General features: G+C 45.3%; 8 protein-coding genes across 8 annotated transcripts; 4 read left to right on the top strand and 4 right to left on the bottom strand.

The window, feature by feature from the left end:
• Nucleotides 1-259: 259 nt before the first annotated feature.
• Nucleotides 260-1,006, top strand: KUCA_T00000267001 (uncharacterized protein; the record flags this gene model as incomplete). The annotated part of the gene is made up of 2 exons (XM_022604790.1): nt 260-308; nt 606-1,006. The coding sequence occupies 2 exons, from the start codon at nt 260-262 to the stop codon at nt 1,004-1,006; spliced, it is 450 nt and encodes a 149-aa protein (XP_022456324.1).
• Nucleotides 1,007-1,361: 355 nt separating this feature from the next.
• Nucleotides 1,362-2,006, top strand: KUCA_T00000266001 (uncharacterized protein; the record flags this gene model as incomplete). The annotated part of the gene is made up of 1 exon (XM_022604789.1): nt 1,362-2,006. One exon carries the CDS (start codon nt 1,362-1,364, stop codon nt 2,004-2,006), a length of 645 nt encoding a protein of 214 aa, XP_022456323.1.
• Nucleotides 2,007-2,102: 96 nt separating this feature from the next.
• Nucleotides 2,103-3,491, bottom strand: KUCA_T00000265001 (uncharacterized protein; the record flags this gene model as incomplete). Its single annotated transcript, XM_022604788.1, has 1 exon — nt 2,103-3,491. One exon carries the CDS (start codon nt 3,489-3,491, stop codon nt 2,103-2,105), a length of 1,389 nt encoding a protein of 462 aa, XP_022456322.1.
• Nucleotides 3,492-3,669: 178 nt separating this feature from the next.
• Nucleotides 3,670-5,547, top strand: KUCA_T00000264001 (uncharacterized protein; the record flags this gene model as incomplete). The annotated part of the gene is made up of 1 exon (XM_022604787.1): nt 3,670-5,547. The coding sequence occupies one exon, from the start codon at nt 3,670-3,672 to the stop codon at nt 5,545-5,547; it is 1,878 nt and encodes a 625-aa protein (XP_022456321.1).
• A 135-nt stretch (nt 5,548-5,682) lies between these two features.
• On the bottom strand, nt 5,683-6,987 carry KUCA_T00000263001 (uncharacterized protein; the record flags this gene model as incomplete). Its single annotated transcript, XM_022604786.1, has 1 exon — nt 5,683-6,987. One exon carries the CDS (start codon nt 6,985-6,987, stop codon nt 5,683-5,685), a length of 1,305 nt encoding a protein of 434 aa, XP_022456320.1.
• Nucleotides 6,988-7,306: 319 nt separating this feature from the next.
• On the bottom strand, nt 7,307-8,836 carry KUCA_T00000262001 (uncharacterized protein; the record flags this gene model as incomplete). Its single annotated transcript, XM_022604785.1, has 1 exon — nt 7,307-8,836. One exon carries the CDS (start codon nt 8,834-8,836, stop codon nt 7,307-7,309), a length of 1,530 nt encoding a protein of 509 aa, XP_022456319.1.
• A 463-nt stretch (nt 8,837-9,299) lies between these two features.
• Nucleotides 9,300-10,772, bottom strand: KUCA_T00000261001 (uncharacterized protein; the record flags this gene model as incomplete). The annotated part of the gene is made up of 1 exon (XM_022604783.1): nt 9,300-10,772. The coding sequence occupies one exon, from the start codon at nt 10,770-10,772 to the stop codon at nt 9,300-9,302; it is 1,473 nt and encodes a 490-aa protein (XP_022456318.1).
• Nucleotides 10,773-11,379: 607 nt separating this feature from the next.
• Nucleotides 11,380-12,409, top strand: KUCA_T00000260001 (uncharacterized protein; the record flags this gene model as incomplete). The annotated part of the gene is made up of 2 exons (XM_022604782.1): nt 11,380-11,450; nt 11,503-12,409. The coding sequence occupies 2 exons, from the start codon at nt 11,380-11,382 to the stop codon at nt 12,407-12,409; spliced, it is 978 nt and encodes a 325-aa protein (XP_022456317.1).
• Between the last annotated feature and the right edge of the window lie 31 nt (nt 12,410-12,440).

The following is a 12,440-nucleotide window of genomic DNA, read 5'->3' as shown; positions in this document are numbered from 1 at the left end:
AGCCGTTTTCGGGTTTGTTACGTCTAAAGAATTGCTAATATAAGCTGAAAGCTGTAGTAATGGCCTCCGCATGATGAGCCGCATAGATTTGTGTAATGCACTCTTTTTAGTGTTCCAACCAAAGGGGTTGTCAACCCTGTATTAATGCACGTGATGAAGATGCCTCCCAAATTCTCTTCCATCCCTGTCCTCTGAAAAATATCACTCGTTCTTCTCTCCTTCGGTATCCTTTGAAGAGTCTATCTCTTAACAATCAATAATGCCAACCAGATTAACAAAGACAAGAAAACACAGAGGTCACACTGTTGGTATGTAGCGATTCTTGATATACATGGTAATAGGATGGTGCCGTTGTCAAACGAGGAGAGCCTTCAAGGTGAAGTTGAAATCGATCACATCAAACAAGAAATGCATCAGGAAACCGACATGAAAGCAGTCATGTGGCATTGCTGCTACCAACGTTGAACATCATATACTGGCAGCTATCAAGGTTACCAACAAGCTCGCCGTCTTGAAGCATGCTCGTCGAGGTTGAAAAGTTTGACCATGGCAATCCATCTACCCATAGCGTTACCTTTTTCAGTTTACTAACTCAAATTCTACAGCCGGTAAGGGTCGTGTTGGAAAGCACAGAAAGCATCCCGGTGGTCGTGGTATGGCTGGTGGTTTGACTCACCACAGATCCAATTTGGACAAGTACCATCCAGGTTACTTCGGTAAGGTTGGTATGAGATACTTCCACAAGCAACAGGCTCACTTCTGGAAGCCAGTGATCAACTTGGACAAGTTGTGGACTTTGGTTCCAGAGGCCAGCAGAGACTCTGCTTTGCAGACCTCCACTGCTTCGCAAGCTGTTGTCATTGACACTTTGGCCGGTGGTTACGGTAAGGTGTTGGGTAAGGGTAAATTGCCAAACGTTCCAGTTATCGTCAAGGCCAGATTTGTTTCCAAGTTGGCTGAGGAGAAGATCAGAGCTGCTGGTGGTGTCGTCGAACTCATTGCTTAGATAATTAAGACTGAAAAAGACTAATATCGATTACTGTACAATGGTGTAGAAGGATCCCGTTTTTGCAATATTAAAATTAGCTTCATTAATGGGAAAGCTTGATATTTCCATATTTAAACCGATTTATGCCATGAATAATTCATGTATGATCGTATTTCAAGGTTTTGTCAATTTATTGGAAATTTTATCCGTTGCCCATTATGGCAGCCCATCAAACAATATTATATAAGTTTCAGCAAGTGCTCTCCGCCCAAAATGCGTTTGTTTACACTTACCTCCGATGAGACTCAGGCTATTTCCATACTCTGTTTGTAGGTCTTCTAGTCTTTTTCAAACTCGCAGAATATCTACAAACATGACGCAGAAAGAGTGGGAACCTGCTGATAATATTCCCCAGGATATCCAGATCCTGTTGGACAAGGCCAATACGCCTTTCCAGTACATCAACATTTTCTACCAGCTGCTGGGACTGCTGAAATCGCAGCCGAGAACAGGATGGGTGATGAAAAATATCTCCGAGCCTGAATCGATTGCAGATCACATGTATCGTATGGCTTTAATATCGATGACGCTGAAGACGAAGGTGGATACTGCCAAATGTGCTAAGATTGCACTGGTTCACGACATCTCAGAGTCTGTGGTGGGAGACATTGTTCCCCACGATACCAAAATTGACAAAGTGGAGAAGAACAAAAGGGAGTACAAGACGATCTTATATCTTTCCTCCATTATTGAGAAGTATAACCCCGAGTTTGCCAAGGAGATCGTGGAGTTGTGGTTGGACTATGAAGAGCAGAGAAACAACGAGGCCAAGATGGTTAAGGACATCGACAAGTTTGAGCTATTGGTCCAAACTTTTGAGTACGAGAAGCTGACATCAAAGAGATATGATGAGTTCTTCGACTCTAGAGCACTCATCAAGTCTGCGGAAGTGAGTGGGATGGCGGATGATTTGATTGAGGAGAGAAACAAGTTTTGGGAGTCCAAGGGCCTTCAGTAAGAGATCCAAGACTTGTTCATTCGGCAAGGAAGCTACATAGTCGCCAGATTACGTCCAGCTTTCTTCATTGCATGTCTTCTATAATTTGCATAATTACTATGACACAAACTTCAAAAACAAATTGTCGTAACCAAACAGAAGGGATGCCAGAGTGTGTCTCAGTACCAGACACACTAGTCCAACAGCAAACTGGGTAAATAGCAGAGCGCTGCAGAGCTGGTCCTCTCTCATGGGACCAAACCATACCAGAAACAGGTTGATGATTGTCAAGTTAGAGCTTTCTTCAATGATCCCATCCTTCTTCGTCAGCTGCACCAGCTTGAACCTTTCCAGCAGCAGCATGGCCGCGGCAACCCACTTTTTCAGAGGTTTCTCCTTGAAATTCGCACGGGATGGATATAGCTTCCCGTCTTCGGAATTGAACTTGGGCAATCTGTGTCTTGGGCAAAACACGAGTCCAAATAGCTGAGGCGAGGAATACACAAAATTGACAATCTGCATGCTGAAAAATAGCAGTAACGTCTTTGAGAAGTGGCTCGAGATCCCGACCACCGCAAAGACCATACCGCTAAAGTAACAGAAAGTGTCTCCTACAAACACTTTTGCCGGAAACCAGTTCCATTTGAGCAAACTCAGTGCAACTCCAAGGAAGGGTATCAGCATACATGCCGAGTAGAGATGGGTCTCGAAAGCAGGAGAGTCTGGGCTCACCAAGTAGCACAAATCGTTCAGAAGAACTAGAACACCCAAAACCACAGTCTGACCCACTTCAAGTCCATTGACACCAGCAAGAATGTTGACCGAGTTGGGACAGAAGATTATGAGTGCACCCATGTAGCCGTAGTATAGCCATCCCAAATCAATGCTGGTCTGCTCCCAGCCCGTCAATTGCCTCACAAACTTAGGAACAAGGATCCAGGTCACTCCAAAGTCGATGTAGTATACTATCAAAAGAGGAATGGCCCCTACAGCCGGAATGAGAAACTTGTGTCTCCATCTCAGGTCAAACAGGTCGTCCATGAGACCAAGCAAAATAACACTCTCGAGACACAATATCGAGGAAAGATAGGAGGCCAGTTTGTTATGTGGAAAAAGCGACCCCACGTCCTCCAACACAGTGTGTCCCGAATCCCTTGAGCCACCTCCGCTGGTCTCTGTTATCAAGAACTTGAAGAACAGAAACGGGATGAAGAGGAACATCAGAAACAAATATGTGATAGCTGGGATAACTCCGATTGCCTCGGCCAGAACCGGGTTTCCAACCTTGGACAAATCTTTGCCGCTCAAGCCTTTTCTGATGAAGACCGGAGCAGCCCTGGGTATCAGGTAATTTGACACGATATACCCTAAGATGGAGAACCCGACAGCCGACTGCAACGGCTGGTGATTCAGCGACGTGCTCAATATCAAACCAAAAGATAATATTAATCCTGCCACCTGGAACATATTTGATATCTTCGGAACGAGTTTGGGAACGACCAACATGGTTTTGTTGTAGTGAAGACCTGTTCAGTTAGTATGCATGGGCCGGGATGGAGGTCGCGATGAGGTAAATGGTAGGGCACAACCTTTTTAGGCAATTTCTTAGGTCTTGTTCTCAGGCCTTCTTTTAAAACCAAGAAAAGGCTCTTTCCCAGAGTTTAAAATTGCACCATTTTAACATATGGCATTGGCTGCTGACTCGGTAGTCACGAAGACTATCGATCTGTCCTCTGATGAGACGCAGATATTGGAGTTGCCGGTAGTGGCGTATCCCCCGTTCAAGCTGAGGTCTTCTCTCATTGACAAAGACCCTGTCATCTGGGTGCACTTGCTTGAGGAATATATTTATTTGTTCAAATTCTTGGTGGTTTTAACAACTTCAAAGAAGTATAGGAATGTGAAACTTTCCCCCAAGTCCACACAGCAGTTACACTACTTCATGAAGGTGTATCTGTTTGAGACGTCCGAGGAGACTTCCAGAATCTTTTCACTTGGAGCTATTAACCCGGATATTGTGAAATATACGAAAATGCTGAAAGTCATAGTGTTCCAATTCATACGATGCTACAATTTGGTGAATCTGCGGCTTTCTGGTGAATCTGTGTGGCATTTCATCAAGATCTATAGCAGATTGGCTCATATAAACAAGAATGGAAATCAATCCGTTGTCACGCTGAACCTGGTCAGGGACTTGGTTCAGGGCCAGGTGAAGTCCAAGTTGAATTCCAAGTCAGATGACATATCCATGATCAAACCCCTCCATACCCATCTCAATGCGCTTATTGGTGGTGGAAAGTTCCACAAACAGGACCTGGAAACTCTGGCCATAACGCTGGGTTCCAGGTACCAATCTGGTGCCAGCTCTGGCTCCAACGTGAATGCCAGTTCGTCAAAAAGATCTTTCTCAGAGACTTTTGTCAACAAAGACTGGACGGACATTCTGGAAAATCTGTATAATGGAGGTACAGGTCTGCATGCCCAAATCTGTTTCCATATTGCTGTTGTGTCCCTAACGTCGTTGTCTGCTTCTTCTATTGGCAGACTCGTTCAAAACCAACTCAAGCATCGTACGAAAAGCCAGTTGGTTGGTATGAACCCTTTGGTCGCCAGAGTTCTGTTGTCTCAGCAATTGAAGGAAGTTATTCCTGGTCTAGAAGACGAACTGAAATTCCTGGATTCCAAACCCAAAGTTGAAGCCAAGAAAAACTCTGTTAACCCAGAACACATCAGGATGTTGCAGGAATTCTTTCCGCAGCTATCTGATGGTAAAGCGAAAACTCTGTTGCTGGATACTAATCATAATCCGGAAATAGCTACCCACAAACTTCTTGAGGACCCTTCTTTGGTGGATTCTTTGAAGGAATGGGAAGCACCAAAGTCCAGATCCATCTACGACCCAAAGACGTTTGACCCCACGAAGATCACTTTCGGCAAAAAGGCTAAACCACGGGTTGAGAAAGCATCCCAGGAGTTCAATGAACGGACGCTTACCAGTGCCTTGAGACTGTTATACGATAGTGATGAGGATGAGCCAGATGATACATATGAGGACCAAGAAGAGACCACTCCCTCTGCTTTATCCTTAAACATCAAAACTAGCAAAGCCGTTAGCTTAGATGATGATGACGACGAAGACAAACCTGAGAACATAGACAAGATAGAAAAGATTCTGTTCTTGAGGTTTAAGAGGTCGCCTGACGACCTTCAGAGATCGGCAAGAAAAACAAGACAAAGACAAGAACTGAAATCTGAGACGAATTGGACTGATGAACAGATTGAAGGTTGGGCTCGTATGCTTGTCAAGACCCCAAGGCTGTTCAAGCTTTTGGAGTCCAGGTACATGGTTTTCAATAATCAGGGCTTGAAGCCTTCTACTGCTTACAGAAAGCCTAGAGCTGTTGAAGTTTCTGACTCCGAGGAGCCTAGCACCAGGTCCTCGTCGAATGCCTCCCAGAGGAGTAACACGCCTAACAGAGCAAGGAAAGAGCAACACAAGGCTTCCGTTGGTAATCACAATAGAAAGAGAGGAAATGATCGCAAGCTCGCAAAAGAGCTGTGAAGAATTATAGAGCTAGAACCGTGATGCAATGGAATTTTTTGAACTCTTATGGGTTTGAATAAGTTAAAGTTGATATTCTTATCTAGACGTTTTTTGTGCACCAAATGTGCTGTTTACCATAAGTGTACATCGGAATCACTGGGCCAGAGTGTCAGGGTAGTAGAAAAAAGAGATCGCAATGATCAGGTAAGTACTCAACAGCATGGTACCTTCCAGCCAGTTACTCTCTCCATCCAAAATCAGGTAGTTTGTGATAAATACAGCAACAAACATGACTGCAGTCTCGTATGTGGAGAAATACAGAGTCATTGGGATATCCATGGCCCATCCAACGAGGACGATGAATGGGGTGACGAATAGAGCGATTTGCAGAGAGGAGCCAATGGCAACTCCCACAGCTAGATCCATCTTTTGCTTTGCGGCAACAACAATTGCAGTCACATGTTCAGCTGCGTTTCCAACGATAGGAATAACGATCAAACCAATAAAGGTCTTGGACAGACCTGACGATTCAACGATGGCATCAATGGATCCAACCAAGTAGTCAGCACAGAAAGAGACTCCCAGAGTGGCCAGAATGAGCACCGTGGTGGCCTCTTTCACTGACAATGCTGATGGCGCTGGTTGAGATTTCTTGAAGATCAAAGTAGGGGTTTGTCTGAACCCATCTGTTCCAATAGAGCCGTTTCTGTGAACGGAGCCGTTACTGGAAGAAGGGTCCAGCTCGTCCGAAATGGCAATCTCAGTTTCAGTACTTTCGTCGTTGATACCTTCGAACAATTGTTTGTGGGTCTTCAGCTGGAAGAACAGATACAAGCAGTAGGATATCAGGAGAATGATAGACGTTCCCCTTGAAAACGACAGAATCTTTCCATCAATGTCACTTCCCGGGTTCTCTTTGGTAGGAGCAGGCAACGAGGCGTGGAAAGCTGCAGGCAACAGCAGACCAATAACAGACAACGCCAGAAGAGAAGACATGGTCTGGGCCACGGTCTGGTTGAAATGCTGCTGATCTCCGTGGATGCCGCCTGCAATGAAACAGGAACCAAGAACCAGCAATAAGTTGGACAAAATACTTCCCAGCATCGAGGCCTGTACCACGGTAATTTGGCCTTGCTGCAAAGCAATGATTGACACGATCAACTCGACAGCATTTCCAAAAGTCGCGTTCAACAGTCCTCCAATCGCATCACCAACATGTTCTGCGAGCTCTTCAGTAGCAAAAGCCAATATGGATGCCAGAGGAACAATTGCGAGGAAGTTCAACGAGAAAACAGCAGCGGAACCCCATTCGAGGAAACCAGCCAAAAGCCCCAAAGGAACGAATACAAGCAAAAGGTTGACCGTACTGGAATACAATGTTTTGAAGAAGACCCTCGACACATTGGATAGAAAAGAGGCTGGGGCCGTTGTTATGACCTGAGACTCGGCGTCTGTCATTGATGGATTCTGACAAAAAAACTAGCTATCAATGATCAATCCCTTGTTTGATGGAAGGGGATAATGACCGTTGGTTCACTCTGGATATTTCTACAGAGCAAATGTTGTTGCACAAGCCGAACTCGGCCACAGCAATTTCGGGTCATCTGGGATAACCAAAACGGTTTTCGGGTATTTGAAACTGATAGGACCCTTTACTATTTATTTAGCCGGTGTGCGTTCAGCAAGAGTGAAAAAATATTCTATTATTGATGATGCGCGCGCTATAAACAACTGGATAAAAAGCATTAAATAAGTGGCAATTATGCAAGTGGAACTTTCATATCGCAACATAATGATGGATAAACTCGATCAGAGTCACCAGGATCAGGCAGTTTGCCAACGGGGATGTATAAGTGACCAGGTTGATCAGGTTCAGTTTCACATCAGCACGACGTTTAAAATCGCTCCATTCGTCCGTGAACGAAGTGATTCTGTCTTCTCTTAGTCCTGCATCTAGTGTCGAGTATAGATTAACGTTGTAGTCCCACGTGATTGTTTCGAACCAGGACGTAGTCTTTGGTTGTGCATCCATCAGCTCGTTGGTTGGGCCTACTGCGGAATACTCCACCACACCCTGGTGGGTGTTTTTGGGGGAAGAACTAAAGCTGAACTTGGAAAAACATTTGTCAATGTTTTCTTTCATGGAGGGCCCAAGGTTCAGGATTCTGGGTATATTCACCAACCAACGCCATAGCTCGAAGTGGATCACGTTGACTGCCATCAACGACACAATTGCGAAGGCCAAGAACTTGTCTTGATCGGCTAGTCTTGGAGCAGTTATGGCATCTGTCGTGGGGTAGAAATAAATGCTCAGAAGCAGGGATTCGTTCATGTTGATAAGGAACCTGTCTAGTTTCCAAATGAGTAGCCATTGATCGCGCAATCTGGAAACGAAATAATCTTTATGTTCTTCATAATCACCTCTGTGGATTATAAATCCGTCGATGATAAAGGATGGGGCATCAGCTCCGTTCAAATAAGGGATTTTGTGAAGACCGCTTGGTGAGGGTGGTTCTTCGGATATCCTTTCAAGCTCTACTTCGAGCGACTCGGGGTTTTCGCTTCCATCACCGTCGATTGATCTGCCAAGTCGAGACTTCTTGGAGTGGGAAGAATCAACTCCAAATCCGGCTCTTGTTCCCTTGGACTTCTGCGACGAAGAGGACGATTCCACTATAGAGGTCCCTTGTGTATCGTTGTAATCAATGACGAGTACTTCCTGATAATCCTCAAAAAAGGTCTCAGAGTCCACTGAGCCATAGTACTGTTGATGTTTCGTTGCGGACTTCAATCGCTGTTTGATCTCCAGACACTTGCTGAGTGTGGAACTATTCAGTATGGTTGATCTCATCTTCAAGGTCTCATCATAATGATCCAGGTCGATCTCGTCATCCACGTTGAACATGAGATTCACTAAATATACCACAGACTCCATCACGCTCGTCGATACTGCAAAAAAAATAGTTTCGGATGTGACCAGTTGCCAGCTGACATAGGTCACGTTGTTTGCATCTAACTCGTCTTCCTGCGGGTATGCCAAAAGAGCCAGTAGGGCAAACTTGAGCCAGATATTCACAAAAAAGAACCAGAACCAGCCAAGGTGGCTCGCTGAGGTTATCATATATATTCTGTACACGAGGTCACCGAAATTACCCTTTTCCGACCGAAGACTCAGCACAAAGTTTTCAAGCCTCATGAAAACGAGGTTCTTGGTGCAAAGCACCAGAAGAGGGTATAATCCACCCAGCAATGCTGCCCTGTAAAAATCCTCCTCGTTGGGACTGAACGTGGTTCTATTCGAATCCATTGACCGCTGTCGTGAAGAAAAGAAAGGAAATCCGGGTGTTTGGTAATTTTTTGGAGAGGTGCTGCAAGAAAATTTTAATATGCAGGATGCGGAGTGAATGATCTGTGTCAAGGAAAAAGGTTCAGAGTTTCAACCACGAGAGAAGCTGATTAGAAGCAAACTCCAGGTGTTTGCGTTCAAATATCCCGCCAAAACTGCACGATCAACAACTCAAGGCAATGGGACTTAGATGCCAGCCGACTTTTGGGGTAAAATAGAGAAAAAAATATCACATCAAATGTCGGAATAATTGACACATTTTTGAGCTGCGCACGCATAGAGATAAATCCTGACTCCGCCGGCTAAATGTGCGCGCGCGGATTAATTAGACAGTGCAGACAATGCATGCGGATTATCCAGGCTGTGACATTTGAAGAAAAAGAAACAGTACTGCATGTTTTGAAGAATTAATTGTTTTATTGTTTCAAGGCGAGTTCTGAACAGCCAATTTGACATTAACTCTCTCCCGCTCGCACCATTCTTCCAGCACACTATAGGTAATGGCGGAGATGTCCTTGAGATCAGTGACAACAGGGTTTATTGGCAGATAGAAGGCATCCGTTAATGGCTTCACACTGAGGTCGCTCTTCTCCTTCTTGGGCAAACTCTTGCGACTTTTAGCCATAGTCCTGGGATAGTCCCTCCTTAATTTCTCGTAACTCAGAATATTTTCACCGTTCCAGAAATCGCGCTCTAGAGTGGAGTTGAACTTGATGATGTCATTGAACGCCGTGATCTCCTCCATCCCTGCCCCTCTCTGTCTATTGTCCTTAATCTCAGCCTTCAGAATATCCACAAGGTGCTTATATATGACTCCCCTCAGGAAGAAAAGTAATCCGAGAAGCGTACTCAGATCGGTCTCATGGGGCGTTTTGATCATCTCTTCCAGTCCGCTGATGACGCTCGAAGCATACGGTATTAGACTCTTCCAAGAGTTCACTTCTAATAAACGACGTGCTGCCAGAGAGTGCTGGTCTTCATAGCTGAAGGAAACCACAAACATCACCAGAGAGTCTATGGATGCGACCACTGACAAATCATACTGGTTGCTCTTTCTGTATGCGTCTGCCTCGTGCTTCTTGCGCCTAGCGATGTTCGACCAGTGAATCTTCTTTCTTGATAAGATTTTGAGGTCGTCTTCCTTCTTGGCTGGCTCTGTCTTTTCCAGTCCAATTTTCGTGGCAGTCTTATCTGGCCCCTTTGGCCTCTCCTTCTGCTTTTCTTTCTCCTTTCCCTTATCCTTTCTGCTGACCGTTACCACGGGAGGCAGCTGCAGCTGTTTCGAACTGACACTCGTGCTGACACTCGAAACATTTGGCGCAGACTTGAACACCGAACTTTTGGAAATGCCCGTTTTCGGACTGTCCGTTCGTGTGACTTTCTTCTTGGGCTCCTCGGAATGGGCCGGGGGAGAAGCTGAACTTGAATGAGAAGACGATGGAGGGGATTCTGAAACAGTTCGGGATCCAGTAGAAATGCCCAGACCTCTCACTTTTGGCACTGAATGGAGGTCCTTTAGCTTCGACAGTTTCGTCTTGGGTACCGATAGCGAAACGATAAGCGACCGGTCGCCATTGGTATACTGTTTGAAGGTGTAGATGTGACTCCCGTTATGCTCAGTCCTCTCAGCAAAGACCCTCTTTGGTGGTGAATCCAGCTTTGGGATATCAGCGTGCAAATCCGCGGTCCACGGAGGAAGCGTTGGAGATAACAATGGGGGAAGCGCATTCTTAGTAAGCACCTCATTCAGTTCAATGGTCCTGGGCTTGGAGGAAGAATTCTTGACACTTGGCTTGGTGATCTTGTGATCGCTGGGGTTCCCTCGTGCGACGGACCTGTTGTTGTCCAACCTCGAAACATCCCGTGCAAAGATAGAAGATCTCATGGAGGTTGACATTTTTCGGTGGGATGCCCCTTGGGAATTCGGCAAAAAACAAAATTGAAAATCTCCAAATATATATTCGTATATATATTGGTAACCTAGAACCTTATTATGGAACAAAAAACAGAGGAGAAAAACGGATAGTTTAACAAGAGATTATATCCTCCAGAAAGTATAAATGGGGCTGTAGGCCTATTGTGGCTTGACCGATATGGAAATGGAATCATTACCCCGGTTACCAGATCAGTGAATTCCGAAGGCTGGCCGAAAAGCTTGCAAGTCCAGAGGAATTCGGTATATCAGTCCGATTTTGGGCAATTTCGGGAAGTTTTCTAGAACTATAGTGGCCGGGGAATCTGTCTGAATATTTTTTGGGGCATATATAAATATTCACAGGGCTGTTTGGCTTACCTACTGAGCGCAAGGTGTTCCGGGGCTACGGTCCAGCTCTAAGATTAGGTAATAAAGCTGTTGATATTATGTAATCGCAAGAAAAAATTGGCTTGCCCTTAGGATTCCAGCGGAGCTGCGAGTACTCTTTCCTGTTCTCTTCTTCAGTAGCACCAGCTGTTTTCTCCTCAGGTTAGACCACTAGGTGTACTCCTTGTGAATAGTTGCAACTATGGCGACCAACTCCATCAAACTTTTGGCCAGTGATACGCACAGAGGCCTGGCCGAACTGGTATCCTCAAGGTATGCAGCACCACGGCAATTTTTCACTATACAACAAAAAGAATACTAACAGGGCAACTCTATCCAGGCTGGGCTTGAAACTCACCAACGTTGATATCAAACGTGACTCCAACACAGAAGTGTCGTTTTCCATCAAGGAATCCATCAGAGATGAGGACATCTACATCATCATGCAAATTGGTTCTGGTGTGGTCAACGATAAGGTACTGGAGCTGTTGATCATGATAAACGCGTGTAAGACCGCCAGTGCTAGAAGAATCACAGCTGTGTTGCCAAATTTCCCATATGCCAGACAGGATAGAAAGGACAAGTCTAGAGCCCCCATTACTGCCAAGCTCATGGCTGACATGCTGACCACTGCTGGATGTGACCATGTGATCACAATGGACTTGCACGCGTCTCAAATCCAAGGCTTTTTTGATGTTCCAGTGGATAATTTGTATGCTGAGCCAAGCGTGGTGAGATACATCAAGGAAAACATCGATGTTTCAGAGGCTATCATCATCTCGCCTGATGCAGGTGGAGCCAAGAGAGCTGCAGGTTTGGCCGATAGACTGGACCTGAACTTTGCTCTTATCCACAAGGAAAGAGCCAGAGCAAATGAGGTGTCTCGTATGGTTCTTGTTGGTGATGTCACCGACAAGATCTGTATCATTGTGGACGACATGGCGGACACCTGTGGTACTCTGGCCAAGGCTGCTGAGGTTTTGTTGGATAACGGAGCCAAGTCTGTGATCGCCATCGTTACGCACGGTGTTCTCTCGGGTAATGCCATTCAGAACATCAACAACTCAAAGCTTGATAGAGTCGTTTGTACGAACACGGTGCCCTTTGAGGAGAAGAGATCCAAGTGTCCAAAGCTTGATACTGTGGACGTCAGTGGAGTCCTTGCTGAGAGTATAAGAAGGTTACACAACGGTGAGAGTATATCTTACCTTTTCCGCAACACCCCATTATAGAAAAACGATAACATAACCTGAGCACTGTTAA

The sequence above is a fragment of the Kuraishia capsulata genome, genomic scaffold, assembly GCF_000576695.1.
Source record: "Kuraishia capsulata CBS 1993 genomic scaffold, Kuraishia_capsulata_scaffold_1, whole genome shotgun sequence".
Taxonomy (NCBI): Eukaryota; Fungi; Ascomycota; class Pichiomycetes; order Pichiales; family Pichiaceae; genus Kuraishia; species Kuraishia capsulata.
This window is presented reverse-complemented; position numbering and strand designations above follow the sequence as displayed.